Source organism: Sarcophilus harrisii, chromosome 6, assembly GCF_902635505.1.
Source record: "Sarcophilus harrisii chromosome 6, mSarHar1.11, whole genome shotgun sequence".
NCBI classification, from domain to species: domain Eukaryota; kingdom Metazoa; phylum Chordata; class Mammalia; order Dasyuromorphia; family Dasyuridae; genus Sarcophilus; species Sarcophilus harrisii.
Genome location: NC_045431.1, coordinates 239,401,216 through 239,421,704, shown reverse-complemented (window position 1 = coordinate 239,421,704; position 20,489 = coordinate 239,401,216). Strand labels below are relative to the sequence as shown.

General features: G+C 45.7%; 2 protein-coding genes across 4 annotated transcripts in view; both read right to left on the bottom strand.

Annotated features, from left to right (window-relative positions):
* The window catches only part of TESMIN (testis expressed metallothionein like protein), a 48,307-nt gene extending 36,057 nt beyond the window's left edge, over window positions 1-12,250 (bottom strand). Inside the window, exons 1-4 of one of the 2 annotated variants that reach the window (XM_023506592.2) lie at window positions 12,194-12,250; window positions 11,307-11,879; window positions 2,363-2,521; window positions 169-289 (exon numbers count right to left, since the gene is read on the bottom strand). In XM_023506592.2, the coding sequence (XP_023362360.2) occupies window positions 169-289; window positions 2,363-2,521; window positions 11,307-11,879; window positions 12,194-12,199 (859 nt within the window). In that variant the 5' untranslated portion in view covers window positions 12,200-12,250. Of the gene's footprint in view, window positions 1-168; window positions 290-2,362; window positions 2,522-11,306; window positions 11,880-12,067; window positions 12,157-12,193 lie in introns of those variants that run through there. The other variant, XM_031942592.1, reaches the window with a different exon arrangement.
* A 3,987-nt stretch (window positions 12,251-16,237) lies between these two features.
* CPT1A (carnitine palmitoyltransferase 1A) overlaps window positions 16,238-20,489 on the bottom strand; it is a 65,677-nt gene continuing 61,425 nt past the window's right edge. For both annotated transcript variants that reach the window (XM_031942589.1, XM_031942591.1), the window contains exons 18-19: window positions 20,020-20,112; window positions 16,238-18,460 (exon numbers count right to left, since the gene is read on the bottom strand). In XM_031942589.1, the coding sequence (XP_031798449.1) occupies window positions 18,374-18,460; window positions 20,020-20,112 (180 nt within the window). In that variant the 3' untranslated portion in view covers window positions 16,238-18,373. The remainder of the gene's footprint in view (window positions 18,461-20,019; window positions 20,113-20,489) is intronic.

Sequence of the window (20,489 nt, the reverse complement as noted above, 5' to 3'; positions counted from 1 at the left end):
TTGTTCTTGTCATCAGTAATTGATGCTTCCTGAATCTCCCACATGAACCAGCACGCCACCACCACCATCTCAGCACGGCTCTCTCCCTCCCAATCATCAAACACATTTACTCACCCAAAAGTACATAAATAAGACAAATAAGACACTACTTCTTCATTGGCTTTGTACCTGGCTGCAGGTAATTATTTTGTTCTTGATACTGAGGAACCAAGTGAACGGCTTTGAGCTCCCTTGTGCCCGAATTGTTTATGCAGAGCATTTGTGTGCCCCCTTTCAATTGACATATTACCTAAAATTAAAAAAATATATATCACATGTTAAAAGGGTAATTATAATGAGATGGATACAAAGTTTGCAGAAAGCTTCTGAGAATTTAGTAGATAAATTAATGTTCTTAATAAAGCCCACTCCCTGTTTCTACGTGTGTAATCTGCTCTCCCACTAAAATTTCACGATCCCTGGGTGGGGAGGGGCTCTCCTGCCAGGTTTTCTGGAAACCTGTGGATAGCTGGGTTCTCTCAAGGGGTTTCTGTCAGTGAAAAAAGAAGACTAGATATTCACTGCAATGAGTAGCCAGGGGGCTCCACAGTGGATTAGCACCATTCTTGGAGGCAGGAGGACTCATCTTCCTGAGCTCAAATCTAATCCGAGACATTTCATAGCTCTGGACAAGTCTCTTTAACTCGGTTTGCCTCAGTTTCCTCATTTGTAATATGGACTGGGGAAAGAAAGGGCAAACCACTCCCATATCTCAGCCAAGAAATCCCAAAGGTAGCGAAGGGGAGGCAGACAGCTGGAAAATGACAACTGAATTCAGTGCAATGTCATCCTTGTAACCCAGAGAAGAACGTGTAATTGTGAATCCTTTGGTAAGCCAACCCATTAAACCTTGGGGGGCCCCAGATGGCTCTGCTTCCAGTAGAAGAGGTCTCCGGTGGGTCGTGGAACCCCGGCCTCTGCGTCTCTTTAGTTTCCTGCTCTTAGCCCTCAAAGAAGAATGTTTGCCACATCTCCCTGCAATGATCTAAAGTTCTTTCCCGTATCCTCACAACCCTGAGGCCATCTTGCTGTCACACACACATTGGTGCGTCTCTGTGGCCATTTGGTTCATCTTCCAGAATGTGTAACTCAGAACTGAGCATTTTATGACTTGAGTCAAGCTGGAGCAGAGGGTGAAGACCTGGAGCCCAGTGTCTGCTCAAGGCCTGAGCAGGGCCTCCAGTGGGGCTGGCTCTCTGGGCTTCAGAAGGAAGAAAATCCCCATCTCTGCCTAATTTCTAATCTAATAGGCAAGACTAAGAGAAAGCCCCAAATAGAGCATCTGTAGAACCCAAGCTGGGGTCCAGTCCTGCCCACTGCATATAAGGTGCTAAAAGCTGCAGTTACATTGGGATGGGGCTAAATGAAAATTTAAATTTGGATTCTGATGCTCCCTCCCTACTGCCCATACAATGTCCGGAAGGATTCAGGCTGGGGCTCTTTCTACAATACAATTTTAGGACCACATACAATAAAACTTCTCTCCTCTCCCTTCCAGACAATCTCAAGTTACCTGAGATGTTCTCAGCTTATGGGGACCAGCTGGCGTGGCTGGGATCCTAGGAAGCCTCTGTTCCAGCCTCAGCAGCCCAAAAAGGGACTCTAGGCAACCTAGAGTTGGGAGTGCTGGGAGAAGCTCTGTGTAGCTCAATTAAGCCCGGTAATTCCTTAGTTTGTCACATCTGCAGTGGGCTTTAGATCCTGTCTCTTGCTGAGAACCAGGGGTTGCCGTCTTCACAGTAAGGTGGTACAATGGCAGAGGATGAATGTAGAACAGGACAAGTGGTGTTTGGCTTGGGTCAGTGACCATCCCAGGGGATTTCCCTGAGGTCCTTCTTTCCTTGGTTCCCTCATTCTGCCCACTGGTCCAAGGCCCAGTACAGAGGTTATTTGTTCCCACCCTACCTCTGATGATAAGTTATATCATGGCTACCTGGCTCAGCTCAGAAAATGCTCCCAAGAGTGTTCCTGTCCCCATCTCACTGCCCTGGTCCAGCCTTGTGAGTCTAGCCCTGTTCACTTTTGGCTGTGTACACGTCCAGGACCTGACAGCCATTAATGGTCCAGAATCCCATTTAACTGATCTCCACGGAGATCTGTAAGTCCAACCCAAACACTCTGCACATCAGGATAAAAACTCAGGGTTTTTATCAGGCCCTGACATTTTTAGGGCTAAGGAAGAATGCCAATGACCCCAGAGGGCAGAATCCTGGGAAAGAAGCAGTTAGTGATCTTGTCAATGATTTAGTGAATGATCACATGACTTAGAATTCAGTAGGCTTTAACAATGTCCCTCTCCTGGATTCTTTAAGGCATTTCTTACCATTGGGTTAGACTCCTTCTTATGTGAACAGCTAGAATTTTCCATTGGTTCTTGTGATGGGGGGAACTTGCAGCAGCCCTCCTGGGCATGGGTATTCTGAAAAACAGCCTCCTCCTGGTTGTTAGCAGTAATGGTACCAACCGCTTCCCTTATCTCCACCTGAGAAAAAACAAAAGCATTTCAGAATCTGAGCTTTGAAGGACTGAAAATCTGAACTCAAGAGTGTAATACACACTGATTGCAAGGGTCAATGTTGAAAAATTAGCCATGCATATAGTTCTGTCAATAAAAAGCTATAATAATAATAAAAGAATACACATTAAGCAAACTCGGTCCTCAGCCTGAATTTAGTGACTGTCTTCTCTCTCTGGAGTTTCTAATCCAGATCTTACTTTCCTGGGGGGGTGGAACACGTCAGACCCGCGTTGTCCCATTGCTAGCATGGAGGGACCTGTAATGTCATAAGAGTCCATGGGACACTGGGACCCCCCGTCAGTGGGATGAAGCTACTCTGATTTTTGTTAGTCTCCCCCTCTTTCCAGTCAGGCTGGTGGAACCTGTTTCCATCTTACATAGAGGTTGTTGAAGCTGCATGGAATGGACCCCTCTCCTGCTCCCTAAATTAAGGCTCTAGTCGGGTTTATAGTCATTGCTTTAATCCAATAATATGTACATCAGCTTACTAACAAAGAGAAAGAGGCCGTGTGGTCCAATGAACACAGTACTAGGCTTGTGGCTAGGTTACTAGGACCAAGAAAACCACTTTTGCTTTCCCTCTAAACAAACTATGGGCCAGCCGAGGGAAAGAGTTTATTCTTAAGCTCAATGACATTCAGTAAAAATCAACAAATATTCCTTAAGACCACATCACCAGCCTGAAGAACAACATGTGCCAAGGATGGTGTGAAGTGCTGGATATTCAAACACCAGAGTCCCCATTCTGCAGGAGCTGGTATTCTAAGCCAGGGGTTCTTTCCCTTCATTGTGTCATGGTCTCCCTTTTGGCAGCTGGACAAAGACTATGGACCCATCTCAGAATCATGTTTTTTAAACACTTCCAAAAAATCAATTACATGGAAATTCAGTGATCAAAAAAATTGTTTTTAAAAAGTTCCCAGACTCCAGGTTAAAAATCCTGCAACTTGGGAAAATGTGCCATGGAAAGTGGAATTCGGAGAGGGGAACTTTAAGTGATATTGAATAAATCTGTTCATTGACCATTTATGGGTGGTTGTATCCACAGCAAAAGTTTGGAAAGCTCCTTCAATTACAAAAAGCAACAACTCATATCTGTTATTGGGAGCAGAGGGCCAGAGGCACTGCTGCCCCCTTCAACAGGTCAGATATTTATCTGAAATAAAGGCTGCCTCAAATTCTCTTGTGCAATAAAAATGTAATCACTTAGAGAAGTTATTTTTTGTTCTTCATTCCCCAAAAAGAACCATGAGTATCAAGGAGATGATAGCATGACATACAAGTGATTAGATTAAGCAAGGGTGGCTGGGCAAGGTCACCAGATTTACTTTTTTTTTTTTCCAGATCCTCTGGAAAAAGTAGAGATAGGACGACTGGAGGTGGTCATAAATGCAATGAGATACCCCTTAGCCTTTTTAAGCTAAAGTTGTTTTTTTTTAAACAGGTTTGAGATTGACAGAGGCAACACCCAATCAGGGATTAAGGCTAGGTAAGAAAAGAGGCAAAGAATGGTCTCTTTTACCCGGTCACCCCCCCAAAAAATATCAATCTAGGGAGACCCTCAGGGTCTCAGGCTAAAGCAGAAACAATTGCTATTTCCAATTATTCTAAACCAATGAGGGCCTCAAAATGCCAAATTAGGGTTTGGTCTGAGGCCTCTTGTTGGCCAATCAATGAGAATCAGAATGATTTCTGTTTAAGGCATGGTTCTTAAGAGATCTTGACTATAAACCCCAAGATTATCTTGGGAAGTTTCAACAATGAAAAAAAAATTACATTCCTCAGGGTAGAGCACCTGTAGTTAAGGTTATCTATCATTCTATGTGGGCGGAAGGAAGGAAGGAAGGAAGGAAGGAAGGAAGGAGGAAAGGTGAAGACCTGTGTTGTTCAAATGATCAGTTCCAGTTGGGTTTCCAGTGAGGACTTATAGAAGTAATTTATTCTTGGAATCAACATGTCAAAATTAAAATTGGCTATTGATGAGGTGAATGGACTCCAGCAAGACTATGCTTCTGGCAGCAATTCGGTATCTGAGTGGGCCCTGATGAAGAGCAAGGCGATTTTGTAGAATTATCTTGTACTGACAGAATTATCATGCAAAGAAAGAACTATCCAGTACTGATGCCCCCTGTTAGCTCTAATCTGGAGGTTTAACTATAAAATCAACTTCCAAAGTTATCTCATATAAACAGGACAGTCAGGACCACCAGTTGATTTACTAGCTCACACAATTAACATATTTAAACACCTTGCTCTGAATCCTTTCCCATTAGAGGTTCTCATCTCTCCCCTTGTTAATTTTGAGTTCGTTAGAAACTTTGCCCACTTGCTAAGCTTTGTAATAAAGCTTTGTCCCTTGACCTAAAGATGTTTGAGCCTGTGAATTCATTCCAGATGACTCCCCACCTTTGTGACTTGTAGTACCTCATCGGGACTTGTTGGACCTCATTTTTGGTGCCCCATGTGAGGATCGAACTCATGACCTTCAGAGGCAGAGAGCAAACACTTAAATTTATAATGAAAGGAGCATATTAATCACAGATATCTCTAGAAATATCTCTAGAGACAGACAGGAGGACAGAAAGACTAGAAGGAAAAATAGCTCCCTCTCAGATACAGATGATCGTAGATGCTCAAACACTCTGCCAGCAGAGAACAAGTGTTAAGGCGATATGATAAAAAAAAAATTGCTTTTGCTTTCTGTCTATCATTTCCTTAAGATAACCAGTTACATGACAAGCTGGAACATGCAGCGATGGACATTAAATTTTAGCTCCAGTGATTAGCTGGTTAGGGATAAGAGAACTTCTGACTCACCTTTATTCTTTATCATCTACTAAAGTTAATATTTACTTACGATGAGCATGTCAAATAATCAGGTCTAGCTCCAGGGTAAATTGTCTTCTCTTTATCCCCAGTGTTTTTTGTTTGTTTGTTTTGTTTTGTTTTGTTTTTTGTTGTTGTTATTGTTTTTACCTGATGCAGACTTTTTTTTTTTTAATTTATAAATCTTTACCATTTCCTTCTCTCTGTAAAATTCCATTGCATCCATACTGCCTTGTAACTAGAACCTCTATAAGGTGACAAGATAGCTCCTGGGTACTATCTGTGCTCCACTGTGGCTCCTGTTCAGTCATTTTAGTCAAGCCTGGCTTTTCATGACCCCTTTGGGAGTTTTCTTGGCAAAGACACTGCAGTGATTGGCTATTTCCTCCATCTCATTTTACAGATGAGAAAACTGAGGCAAACAGGGTTAAGTGTCTTGCCCAGGATCACACAGCTAGAAGTCTCAGATTTGAATTTAGGAAGACGAGTCTTCCTGACTCAAGACTGGTGCTCTTTGCACTGTGGTGCCATCTAGCTGCCTATCTGTGCTCCAGGCATAAAATTAATTAGCTGGTAAATTATCTCTGCGTGACGTTAAGTTACTGAAGTCTAGCCTCCCCCAAAGTTCGGCAGAATGGCCCCAGATGCTCCTCTTGAAGCTCTGTAGTGCCAAGGGGTTGGGGTAAGCCTAGGTAGAGCAAAACTCAGCAGCGGGACAGGTCCATGCTACCATCGGAGCTGGCAGCTTCAAGCTTAACTCCAATCATTTCCTGGGAAGCTCAGTCTGCTTAATTATAGCAGGAACCCAAGAAAAAACTAGCCCTTTGATGAAGATATTAAATATCCACAGCAAGGATAAGTTATAAAATTTATTAACTAGGATTTCGTATTTATGTCTTGCAAGAAGATAAGTCATTTGCTAGTTCAAGCAAATGGGAGATGAGATTGTTCACCGAGATTGAGTCTCTGATAGGAGTTACAAGACATATAAAATTCAAATCGAGCACTTAGAAAGGAAAGCAATGATCACTCTGAGACAATTTTGCATTTGTTAAGAAAAACTCATGCCGGACTAAACTAATTTCCTTATTTTGATATGGTTACTTGCCTAGTAGGTTAAGAGAATGCTGTGAACAGGAACCAAATTAAATTCAAGTCAACAGACATGCATTATATAGCTATTTGCGAGGCATTTTGTTCAAGACCTGGTATTTAGGTTTCAACTGGGCATCTGGCAGAGCCCCTCGTTACGAAAATCCTCATGAGCAACATGGGGAAACAGGGTCTGGCAGAGTAAGTTGTTCCAGACAACACTGATTATAGCAACCCAGAGCACCGGTGAGCTGGGGCTGGGCTCTGGGCTTGGTTCTGTGCTAAGCAACACTTTTATCAATGAGGTGGAAATAGTCCAAGATAGTCTGCTTAGCAAATCTGTGGGGAGAGAAACAGATGATGAGGATGTTGGGTGAACCATAGAATCAAGAACCACCAAGTTCATCCCAAGTTGGAGCAATGGGGCAAATGCAGCAAAATGCTCTGTCGTGGCAGTAACTGTCAACCCTGCCTTTGCTGGCTCAGACTTGCTCTTCTAATGTCAACAGCCCTTTTCCTTGAGTGCAGATGTACAATCTGTGCTTTCCTGCTCATCCTCTGAGATCTTGGACCTCTAAGGAGTAGATACAAGCTGTCCTTTTCTGCTTATCGAGATCTCCAGGTCCTTCCAGGAGTAGATACGGCCAGTCCTTTCCTGCTCTAAGCTGCTGGCTAGCAGGGAGTTTTATCTATGGGTCTATGGCTCCTTTTTCATTGGTGTTTGATCCTCTAGCTTAAAATCATTCACTAGTTCCTGGGTGACAGGGCACTGGATTCTATGACCGCCTCACCTCTTTTTTAGGTCACATGCACCTTAGTCATCATCCCTGGAAGTATGTCCAGTCTCAACACCCACCATGCACTTTCCCTTGCCGATGAAACTTTCTTCCAAGAGTTTCAGCCAAGTGTCAGCACTGATAAGAATACTGATGCTTAAAAAAAGATGTACCAGCTGTTTTTAAAGTGGCAAGGAACTGGAAATTGATGTCTATCAATTGGGGAATGGCTAAGTTATAGTATATGAATATAATGGATTATTGTTCTATAGGAAATGGCCGATTTCAGAATAAAGCTTGCAAAGACTTACAAGAACTGATGCTGAGGAAGTGAACAGAATCAGGAAGACAACATACACAGAAACAGCAAGATTATGTGATGATCAACTGGGATGAGTTTGGCGCTTCTCAACAGTGAGGGGATTCAAAGTAATTCCAATAGACTTGGGATGGAAAATGCTATCTGCATTCAGAGAAAGAACTAGAGAGACTGTAGATCAGAGTATAGTATTTTCACTTCTTTTGCTTTTCTCGTGATTTTTCCCTTTTGATCTGATTTTTCTTACACAGCATGATGAATATGAAAATATGTTTAGAAGAACTGCACATGTTAAATCTATTATTGGATTGCTTGCTGGGGGAGAGGGAGAAAAATTTGCAAAGGTTTTGCAAAGGTAAATCTTGCAAACTATTTTTGCATGTATTTGGAAAAATAAAATACTATTAAAATATATGTAAAGAAAAATAAAATACTATTAAATTTTTTTTAAATATGGACTTTTGAATAGGTAGCCCCAAACCTTGGGATTCAAGTACTGCTTAATGACTTTTTTCCTCTTAAGTTTCTTCCTTCCCTTCTTTTCCTCCCTTTCTCCCTCTCTTCCTTCTTCCCTTCCCAATCTTCAGGATTAAGTCCATCATTTGTCCAGCTCCAGGGACTCTCCAAAACACATTCTTTTGTGCTAATTCAATGGGCTGCTCATCCAACTGTGTGCTACAACAACCAGGATGATATTTAATTTTTCCATTTCCTATTTTCTATGTGGATTGTTCGTCTCTTGAGTGGCTGTGGGTCTCCAAGATAATGCCCTGAATTATTCTGTGGTAGAATGCGATCAGTGCCATGTCAAAGGCAAAGAGATGAGATTGGGAGGATTTCATCTACAGATCTATGGTTTACATTTCATGAGGATTCACCTCCATGATATTGGGCAATGCCCTTGGTATTAATTAATACCCTGTTTTATTCCCCTGTATTATACCCCACTTTATATGAATAATCAATGATCACTGAACCAAGTTATCTCTGTGGTTGTATCTGACCAGGAATCCTATATAAGATGCACAGGAGAGCCCCAGAGCTTGACCCTGGGGCTGTGTGTGATTCTCCCAAATCAGATGCTGCTTTAAAAATCAACAAAGACTAAACAGCAGAATCTTGGGTGTCAAAGAGTGCTACAGAAGGGAGGTTTGTGGCATGGAGGGTATTCTAAGAAAAACCCTGAAGACCACAAGACAATACAAGTCACCAGACTGACTTGATGGTCAAACACTCAAAGGGAACTATGGGCCCATGTCCCAAATAGGAGAGGGAAGAGTTGGTCCCTAAATGGACCACATCCCATTCTCAATACTTTACCCCGGGAGGATGCTGGCAGTCTGGAGAATTCTGCTGGATGGTAGCCAACACCGCTAGGCTGCCCAAGGGGAACAAGAGTCCTGTGTCATGGGCTCTTCTAGGCCCCCCAAACCCCAAGGACAATAAAAGTTAAGTCAATCCCTCCCTGAGCAGAAATGCCCCTTTTTACAGCTTGGGGCATCCGGGGCTGAGGATTTTGGAGTCTAGACCCATTCTCCTGAGCAGTAAGTAAAGTTTATAGAGTCATGGATCTTTCCTAGCATCCCCCAAAGCCAGGACTTAAAGGGAAATTTTAAAAAAAAAAGCAGTATTTTTTTGTCCCCTACAAAATATTCCCAATAATGTTCTCTGAATCTTGCAGGATTTTTCATTTCAGCATCCAGCAGATGCAGAATTCAATTAATCAAGGGGAAGGGAGGGGCATCAGAAAAAAAGACCTTCCTAGCAGGGTGTGATGTCCAGGAAGTCTTCCAATTAGCCCCTGCAGGCCAGGCTTGTGACGGAACTCCTGAAGAGGTCCCAGAAGAATCTGCAGAAGGATCAGCCTAGAGAGGCAGAGGTGTCACCAAAGAAGAAGGGTGCTACTTTCTCAGCTTGATTGGAAGACAGAAACTAAACTGAAATGACAAAAATGGCTGAACTCAACTCTTACTGATTAGTTATTGGAACATTCATTGGACTTCCTCAGAGGAGAGTGACTGGCTCGGAACCATGAAGGTGTCCAGGTGGGTGCCAGATGAAAACTGGGGGTGGGGATCAATCTTCACAAAAAGGCTTGGTTCTGGAGACCCAAGTCGCCTCCAGCTGTAAACTTCAATAAAACTTGCTCTGAAAATGTCCACATACGTCTGGAGTCATATTTACTCCTGAATGTCAGCCATCAAGGAAAGCAGGGCATAATAAAAAGGTACAAAGAATCATACTTATTGAGTTTGCTCATTTTCCTTTTTTTCTCTCCTTGAGATAATTAGAGCCGTTTATTCCTTCCCCACCCAATCGAACACGACTGCTCATTAACCAGGAACATGGGGGTCAACTTGGCTCCTGTAATTGTCTGGGTTTTGGTGGAGAATCTGGATGGAGGTCATCCTTAGGACAGACAAGCTCCAAATTGCCTCAGTTGCCTTTTTTTTGTGTGTGTAGATGCTGAAATTCAAGGGTTCTTCCTCTCCCTCCTCCCCCACCCACCCAGGATCTCCCTTTTGTCCTTGTATAGAGGGCATTCCAAAGTCCTGATTCAGTCCTAAACTTTTAAAGTGTAAAACCGGACTGAGACTTCTGGGACATCCTGTTATAGGCTATCCCTGAAACCCGAGTTTCCAAGCACTAAGCCAGCCGGACAGCTCCCCTCCCAAGCTTTCACGAGTGGAAGCTGGGACTGGCAACATTGTTTTCACTTTTAAGCAATGAACACGTTTGTTGATTGAAACTGACAAATCTTATGTAAATTAGTTTTGGAGGAAAGGGGAGGAGACAAAGACAAACAAGAGAAAGTTAGAGAGAGAATGGGAAGCCGGGTCAGCAAGCTGCCCTCTGGGGATGAGGTTTAGTTAAAACCTTTCCTTCCCAGCCCAGGAGGAGCATCAGAACAGAAGCCAATCAGATGCCTCTACCATAGAATTGCACTCTGGGACCTCCCAGAGCCACTCTCACTTACTGGAGGCTTCCCATTCATTGCTGCCCGAATTACCCCAAATCCCCTTCGAAAGAGCTCCCGGATTGCCAGGATGCTTAAATGAGCTAATGTTGACACAGTGTTTTCAGAGCTGAAATTAGAGAATGAAGGATCAATCACACTGGTAATTATTAATTACGTGAGTGAGTCGCTGAAAAGAATCAAGCTTGTCAAGAAACTACTTCCCCTGTTCTCTCATTAGACTTCCCACTCGCTTGCAGCCCTCCAAAGTCAGTGCGTTTGGGAAAAGGAGGCTGAGCTAAAGAGACCGAGGTCAAAAGATTAGTTTCCATAAATATGGGACAAGCAGGAAATCTAGCCCATAACTACCCAGCTCCTCTGAGCCGGAGGCTGACCCTGTGTGAGAACTGTGAGCTCTTCGGACTGATCGGACTGGAGAATGGGGAATAGCGCTAAGTAGGATCTGCACAAAGTATGGAGTTCAAACACATGATTCCCGCATAACTGATCAGAGTGTGATTGGTCAAGGCCTTTGTCTTCCTTCCCACCCACGTAGTGTTAAATCAGGCCCTTGCAAGAGCCCCGAGGCCGGCTGATGGGGACCAACTTGCAAAGCGATCGCTCACCCATCAGCCACTGCGCCCTCTGAACCTACTATTTCCCCAAAGCCCTACGGTGGGGTGCTTGGGAAATTCTCCAGCCGTGACCTCCCCCCTACCCCCCCAGGCCTCGCTGGAGACCCTTTCCGCGTCCCGGGCGGGACAGAGGGCGGGCCCTTACTGGAATGACTCGGACGTTGTGATGAGCCGCTCCTTCCCGGGCTGCCCAGGCCCCCAGGGGCAGGACGCTGGGGGGGTTCCTGTGCTGAGTCCTCAGGGAGGACAGGAAGTGCACGTTGTAGGCGTGCGGCTGCAGCTGGGACGGGGAGGGCAGCATGGTCTCCTCCAGCGGGTTGAGCTCGGGCAGCCCCGAGTAGTCTTCGAGAATCTCGTCCTCGTTGTTGTCGTCCACCAGGCGCTCCACCTTCACTTTGCCGCCGCAGTCGGCGTTGAGCGGGGGGTTGAACGAGTGCAGCAGCGTCTCCCGGGGGTCGGCCGCGCTGAAGTACGAGTCCTTGAAGGAGTGGAAGTCTTCGTCGTCATCGTGCTTGCTGATCACGGCGCTTTTCAGGTTAATGTTCTCCGAGATGAACTGAGTGTCTTGGCTGAAGATCTCCGTGACAATTTCATCCTCCGTGCTCGAAATCCCGCCCAGCAGGGGCTGGTCTTCCAGGTCCACAGAAGAAATCTTGAACTGCTCGTCCCTGCAGTTTTCTTTTTCCAGAATCAGTTTTCTTCCCAGCAATCCTTTCATCTGGAAAACAAAGAAGTGAAAGTCTTTTAAATGGGCCCGATGGCTTCTCCCCCGGCCGCCAGTCCATGGGCGATTGTTTAAGATGCGGGAAGACACAGAATCTACGGGAACTTGGGTTTGGTTTGGTTTTTACAGGTGGGGAAACTGAGGCCCAGAGGACGCAAGGGCTAAGAGGGCTTCTCATTCACCCGAAAAGAGAACGCTCCCCCTCAAGGGAGATCGTCCGGCCTCCTCCGGACCTCCGAAGGCCGTCTGCCCTCCGTTAGCTGGGACTGTTCGAGGGATCTGGGTTCAAAGGCACTGGTGACACTGACCCTCATCTGTGAAATGGCTGCTCGTGGGAGCTCGACAGGCTCGGGTGAGGCAGGCAGTGCGGGTGAAGCAGCGCCCCCCAAGGGCCACAGAACAGAACACGGCTGATCCCTCTTTTAGGGGGAGACCTTCCCAGGGGAAGCCCAACGACCTAATCGGGGCCGGGGACTGAGAGCTTCACGTGACTCAGAGGCGGGCCCGGGTCTGGGGGAGCCCAGGGCAGCGAAGGCGGGGCCAGGCTCGAGGCCACGCCCTCCCCCTCCCCCCCAGGCAGAATTGGGGGCCCCGGATGACGAGCCTGTGACACAGGCCCCGTGGGGCCGAGAGTCCCGCCCGTTCCCTCCCCCTCCCTTTGGCGGGAAGCTCCTCCGCGCGAGGGGGCCCCCCACGACATGCAGACTTTGGGGGGAGCCTGGGATTTCACTGACGCTGGGTCCTCCCCTGTGGGAGCGCCCCCTAGCGTCCCCTCGTCCGGTCCCTCAGGCTTCCACCGGGCTTGGGGCCATTGCCGGGTCCTCCCGGTGTGGAGCTTCCCTCCGGGGCCCGGCCGGCGCGGTTACTGCCCGGGCCGCGCAGCCCGGCGCGAATTTTGTACCGGGGGGACTGAGGCCCGGGAGGAGGCCGGGATACGCACCGCGGGGCCCGGGCTCCGGGCCAGGCCGCGAGGAGCCGCCGGGGACCAAGGAACAGGACGGGGCCAGGCGAGGGGGGCCGGGGACTACGGCGCCGCCGCTACCGCATGCCCGCAGCCAGGCCGGGAGCGAGCGCGTGAGTGAGCCTACGCCGTGCACGCGCTCCTGCGCGCGCCCGCACCAACCGCCCAAGAGCGCGTGCCGGGGGGGGGGCGACCGTTGGGATGAGTGGGGGAGGGGACGGGGACCGTTGGGATGAGTGGGGGAGGGGACGGGGACCGTTGGGATGAGTGGGGGAGGGGACGGGAACCGTTGGGCGAGGAGAGCGGGAGGGGCGGCCCTCTCACCCTCAGCCTGGGGAAAGTGAGCCCCTCCCGGGCCGAAGCTCTGGGAGCATGGGCCGGGTCACTTCCACCTGCAGGCCCTGGCCACGTGCCCGAGAAAGCTCGAGGCCCCGGCGCCCACGGAACCAGCGGTTTCTAGCCAGCTGCCCTCCCCCTCCCCCCTTGGGGCTCAGTTTCCTCGTCTGTTTAAGGGAGTTGGACTGGATGGGCTGTGCTTTTAATTAGACCGGACTAGGCCCCTAATAAAAAAACACCAACTTTTCCATTTAACAAACTCCTCAAAGACAGGTCAGAATTGTCCTTACAGAATATTGAGCGGCCTCTAAGGGCCTCCAGGACACAGGATCTTACTGGAATGGCTGCCATCGCCATGGAGCCAGATCCAAAGGGGGTCTAGCACCCATTAAGCACCTACTATGTGCTAGCAGCCATTAAGCACTTACTATGTGCTAGTATCCGTTAAGCACCTACTATGTGCCAGCATCCGTTAAGCACCTACTATGTGCCAGCATCCATTAAGCACCTACTATGTGCCAGACACCTGGGACAAGGACAAAAGAGTAAAAAGTGCCTCTGGATCCCCAGAGCCGCCAGTCCCAGGGGCCTTCGAAGGGGTTGCCTCTGGAGCTGGGAGTCTGCTCCTGGAGCTGAGGGGATGATCTTGGGGCAGGTAGAGCACCCAGGAGGCTGTGGTGATGGGTCAGGTGGAAGGTTAAGTGCACGAAGAGAAGGGGACACCTTTGAGGGACAATCCCCAGGATTTGGGAACTGATTGCTGGCTGGGTGGCCCAGTGGGGAGAGAGAAAGGAGGCAGCAGGACAGAGGGACCGAAGTCAGGGAGCAGAGACAGAAAGGCTGCCAGGAGCCCCAGGAGGAGAGTTGAGAAAAAGCCCTACAGAGATGGGCAATGAAGAGGTTACTGGAGAAGAGATGAGAAAAGCAGGTGGTCCAGCACATGGCTCTTTTACAAAGAAAGGGAGATCCAAGGAGGGTTAATGATCACCCAAGTGTCAGAGCTGGGATTTGAACTCAGCTCCTTGGGCTCTTCCAGTACCACAGTAAAGCCTTGCACACCAAGGCTCCCATCTACCTTTCTAGCATATCATTCCCCTTCATGCACAAAACTGCCTTTAAATTTAACAACAATTCGTTTCCCACCCTTCCCTTGCACAGACTGTTCTATACCAACCTGAACGTGCTCCCTCATCCCCTCCAATCCGAATCCCCAGCCTCCTGGAAGAGTCTTTCCTTGTTTCATTATCCCTGTTTCCCACAACCGCACCTGGCTCACAGCAGGTATTTAATAACAGTTGAACCCACACTCCTGAAAGGAACCGCTTCCTCCTCTCTTGATTATTTACTAAAATTCACTCATCCCTAAATTCTATTCCCATCCATCCACCAGTAGCATATAAACCCCTTATGATGAATATGAAATATTCAGAGAACATGAAATTTGTGTGAACTGATGCAGAGAAATAGGACCCAAAGGCACATATTTTATATAAAATATGCTCTTTTTTATTTTCTATTTTATATAAAGTATTGCTGTTGAGCCATTTCCGTCGTGTCTGACTTATTTGAGGTTTTCTTGGTAAAGAGACTGAAGTGATTTTTCATTTCCTTCAGCTCGTTTTCCAGATGAGGAAACTGAGGCAAACCTCAGTTAAATGACTTGCCTGGAGTCACTAAGCTAGTATCTGAGGCTGGATTTTAATTTAGGGCCAGCACCCCATCCACTAGACTACCTAGCTACCCCCTTCCACCAAAACTCCCCATTATGTGCATATATATTGTCTATTCCCCCAAGCGCATCCTCCACTCACCCCCCCCCCCCCCCACCAGAATATAAGCTCCTTTAGGTCAAACACTGAGCGCAAAGATGTTTAATAGAGGCTTGTGATTAAAGAGCACTTGCTTTGGCAGCTCTGAGATCTTTTTAACATGGAAAAGCTCTTCCATCATATTTTAAAAAATGCTTTATTAAAATGCCACCTTCCCTCCCCGAGCCCCATCCAATCCTCCCTCTCCTCCCTGGAGGCAGTTCTGAGAGAATGCCAGATTTGTCTCTTGCTTCCCCTCTGTTGAGAGGAAGGAAGTCTGTCATCTGCTCTTTGGGACCAAGACCAGGCAGTGTAAGTGACCTGGGATTAGCGGCCTTTGTGTTTTCATTTACACACCTGGATGTGGAATTGTGGAACATAGTCCTGTGCCTCTGCTTCTGTTCTTCTCCTTTTGAATTGGTTCACGGTTTTCTGAAAGAAAACGGGCTGCAATTTTCCATTCTATCCACAAGACATGGTAGACAACCCAGTGGATTTGGAGCCAAATTTTGGAGCTAGGTGGAACAGTGATAGAGTGATGGGTGTGGAGTCAGGAGGACTGAATGCAAATTCAGCCTCAGACACATATTGTGTGACCCTGGGTAAGTGACTTAATTTGTCTGTTTCCTCATGTGTAAAATGAGCTGGAGAAGGAAATCTCTCCTAAATTAATACAGATTTAAGTGTTATTTTAATACAGACTGGTCAGTGGTCAATAGAAACAGTGCATGATTTCTGCAGGCCAGAATGAGTGGCTGAAGGGGTTCTTGCAGAGGTCTGCAATTTAATGGCCCACTAGTTACCTGAAGTAGAGGCTTTCTCTCTCTTTTGTGTGTGTGTGTGTGTGTGTGTGTGTGTGTGGTTTTTTTTTAAGACACTAAACCCAATCCTTTTATTTTTACTTAAAAAAAAGAAATTTCCACTCCAAAATCTCTGCCAAGAAAACTGCAAATGGGATCACAAAGAATGAAACAAAACTGAAATGATCAACAACAAATTTGGAGCCAAAGGTTCTGGGTTCAAATTCTTGCTCTTTGACTTGGTCTGTGTGATCTGGGTCAATAATGTTCAATTCTAGTCCACTGGGCCAAAGACCTTTTTCAGAATCCTTTTCCCTGCTTCAGTTTCGGTTCTTGAGCATGGTAGAATATCGCCGGGAAGTCTGAGCTTGGAACATGTGGATGATGTCGTATTTATAAACCCCTTCGCTCCACCAGGAAAATATGCTAAGCAGGACCGCTGAAGGCTGAGGTTAATTTCTTTATTAATGAGAGCCAACATTCATGTAGCGTTTCCAAGATTTACATCCCAAAGAGCATATTCTATTTACATGCAATGGACATTCCAAGATAACAATGAATACGAACCCTATCTCCATTAAGATTCCGGATCTCTCCTAAATAAAAAATTAAATACATAACACTCTTACTGCCCTTTCAACATGTACAGGAAAAACTGACTTTCTGTGCCAATTACATTTACATCCTTTTAAAGAATGTAAAATTGCATTGATAACTGCTCTGATTAACTACAATTACATTGGAAACATTTAAAACCTGAGTCAAGCCCAAACACTATCTTTAATAATAAAATCTCTTCTATGAGCTAATACAGATTTAAGTGTTATTTTAATACAGATTGGTCAGTGGTCAATAGAAACAGTGCATGATTTCTGCAGCCCAGACTGAATGGCTGGCAGGTTTTTGCAGGGTTCTGATTTAACAGACTATTGGCTGCCTCCGGTAGAGGCTCTCTCTCTATCTCTTTTTTTATTTCTTTTTTGCTTTTTTTTTTTCAGACACTAAACCCAATCCTTTTATTTTTACTTTAAAAAGGAACATTTTCTTTGGCCCATTTGATGGGATGCCAGTAATACAATATATACATATGCAAAATCTGCCTTCCACGGGAGGTCAACTCCAGCAGGACCAGGTGAGGAGACGCCAAGTGAAATATACCATTGGAAGAAAAAACATACGGTCAGTCGAGCCCAGTGGCAGTGGTCATTGAGTCCTGTGATCCTTTAACTCTGGTATAAAATCAGGATTCAGTGCTTTTAAACAAGAATCAGTCCGATCCTTCCTCAAAAAGTCAGCTCTCCCAGAACTCCCAGGGCTCTACGTGCTTTAGAAACCATGGTCATCCAGAACCCTTGTACTCTCTTCCTTTGGGAATGAGAGGGGATTACAGTTTTTTGTTTGATTTCATTGTGATTTCTCTCATCACGGTTTCAAAACCTTGGGGTCTGAGAAGGCTCTGCTCTGGATCATTTGAGATTCTTTTACTCTGCCTTTCTTCCTCTTTCCCCATCGTACTCTCCCTTTCATCAGCCAGCATAGAGTCTGTGCCACATTTGCTGCTAGAGAGTAGCATCCCACTGGTAACAACAGATGGTCATTCTGCTACTCTAGCCATTGCCAGGCTCCCAATTTTGGGAGGAGGGGATACCCAACAGGGAAAGCTAATTGATGTGGGCTCTTTTTCCTCTCCCAAAGAAGTCACACTCTTTGTGGGAGGTGAAAATTAGACACATATGCCTGCCTATAAAGAGAGCTTCCTACTCTGCTAATAAACTCATTCTAGGACTGAATTCAAGTGGGAAAAAAAGATAAGCTAATGGAATTTGTAATCCCATAATTTAGTCATAAACTTTAGTTATAATACAATCTGTGTAAGACTTTTCTCGTGTTTAGGGCCTTCTACTTTTAAGGCACTGGGGTTATAAAAACACTCAGGGTTTATTCTCATTTCAATAAAACTAGAGATGAAGCAAATACAGAGGGCTGTTATTCTCTTAGGTGGTATAAATAACCAAGTTATCCAATCGTAGCCAAAGCTTGTTCCAAAGAACTGCCCCGTTCTTGGTTAGTATAAGACACGGCCACGTCCATTGGTTACGCTTCCAATTTAAACAATTTAAAAAATATATAATGTATATATAACTGTTCTGATAACAGGAGCTAAATGTCAGTACCAGATATACAGTCACAATTGAGGAAATGTGATATTTCTGCTCCCAACATATAAATTACACCAAGATTCGTCTACTTACATTAATCTGACAATACTTCAGTCCCTTCATTGATTAAATTTAAGCAAGACAAAGACTTTGTGGGAAAAATCAAGCATTCACATAATTAGGACATATCTAGAAGTAGCAAAATTACACTTCATATACTCTGCCCTCCTTCTCTCTCTCTCTCTCTCTCTTTCTATATATATATATATATATCTATATATAAAACAAAAAAAAAACCCTAAGGACAAAATCCTCTCTGGAAAAGAGCAACTTCTGACCCTCGACTACAAAAGGGAATGCAATGTTTAGTCTTATTTGGTTTCTTGGAATAGTTCCATTTCCTCCACGACGGGCATAACTGGAATTACTTTTTGGCGTTGGAAGGGAGTTTGAACAAGGTGATGATGTCGATCATGGCTTGCTTCAGGTGAGCTCCAAACCGATGAGAATCCTTTAATGTGAATGGAGAACAAAACAAAAGGTGAAAAGTTGCCACATCAAAAGGTCTCTCAGAAGTTACATTATTCTCAAGTCTCTCGAACTCGGTCTCAATCCCTCATTTAGCTCAGAAAATCAAGCGGTCACTGAAATGACAGCTTAGGGGTAGGCGGTCAGCTGTTTGATCCTGGGGGGCAGAAAGGCCAGCAGAGGCTTCCATCCTCTGTGGGCTGGGACAGGGAACCCCTGGACACAGGCCCGGCCTGAAAGGGAGACAGCAGCAAACTGAGCCATGGCCTCCGCCCTCTTTATGTCCACAAGCAGAACCTGGGAACCCTGGGGGCTACCGAGGCTCATGCCTTTCACTTCCTTGCCCACTCCTTGGGCACGGCCCACAATGCTTGGGCACGGCCCACAATGCTCGGTCTCCCTCATCAGCACCTGTGGGCGAAGAAGGAGCAGAAAAGATACACGTGGGGTTGCAAATGGCACCGGGGCTCTGGAGCAAGCGTGTTCTGTGACACTTGCAGAATCCTCTCATTCCTCCCACCCACACGTGGCATTTCTTCCAGGGAGACTGCCTAAAAGGAGCTCTCCTGGGGCCAGTTCTTTGCTGGCCCCCCTACCCCCACAGGAGTCAGGACTCAAACAATGATCAAATGGGACTTGGCCTGGGACCTATTAGTGGCCAGTGAGAATCAGTGCAGACCAACCTTCAGGTTTTGCTATCGGCAATGACTGAGGTGATTGTTAAGGGTAAAGACTCCCTTCTGTGGTCTTTGCAGCTCTTTTTGCAAATTAGGAGTTAGCTTAATAAATGTACAATTCACAAGCAACAGCAGACAACCTAATTCAGCTATCGGACAGAGAGGAAATGATTTAAAAATAAAGGCAACACCAATTGGAGAATGGATGAATAAGTTGTGGTATATGAGACCTATGGAATATTGTTCTGTAAGAAAAGATCAGCAGGAGGATTTCAGAGGGCTGGAGAGACTGACAGGAGCTGATGCTGAGGGAAATAAGCAGGACCAGGAGATCCTTATACAACATTATACAACAATACTATACGATGATCAATTCTGATGGACGTGGCTCTCTTCAACAATGAGAGGAACCAAATCAGTTCCAATTATTCAATAATAAATAGAACCAGCTACATCCAGTGAAAGAACTCTGGGAAATGAGTGTGAACCACAACATAGCATTTCCACTCCCTCTATTGTTGTCCCCCTGCATTTTTGATTTCCTTCTCTGATTATTTTTATCTTATTTCTAAGTCTGATTTTTCTTGTGCAGCAAAATAACTGTATGGATATGAATACATATATTGTATTTAACATATATTTTAACATGTATTTAACATGTTTTAGTCTACCTGCCATCTAGGGGAGGGGGTGGGGGGAAGGAGGGGAAAAGTTGGAACAGAAGGTTTTGCAAGGGTCAATCTAAAAAATTACCCATGCATATAAATAAAAAGCTATAATAAAAACATTTTAAAAAGCACTAATCAAGCAGGAAAAAAAATAAAGGCAAGAGAGCAGCACACAGAGGCACCATTTTCACACTTACAGTCTCGGGACTGGAGAGTTTGGAGGACACATGGAAATTGATGAGGTTCTCCCCTACTATAATATAGGATACCCCATAACCATCATCAGCGACCTACAGGAAAGACCAGCACAAAATCAGAAATCTGCCTCAAGATGGGGCAATGAATAGATATTATGGGGATCCCACTGACTGACGAAGGCATTACATGCTAGGGTGTATCTGAAGCCCCTCCACAATACTTGGCGCATATTATCACCCCATTGGGCAGTTAAATGGGTAGAGTGCTGGGCCTGGAGGCAGGAGGACCTTAATCTGGCCTCAGACACTTATTGGCTGCGTGATTCTAGGCAAGTCACTTAACACTGAATCCAATTTGTTTGCCTCAGTTTCTTTATGTGTAAAATGAACTGGAGAAGGAAATGGCAAACCACGTCAACATCTTTGCCAAGAAAACCTCCTAATGAGATCACAAAGAGTCAGACTAAACG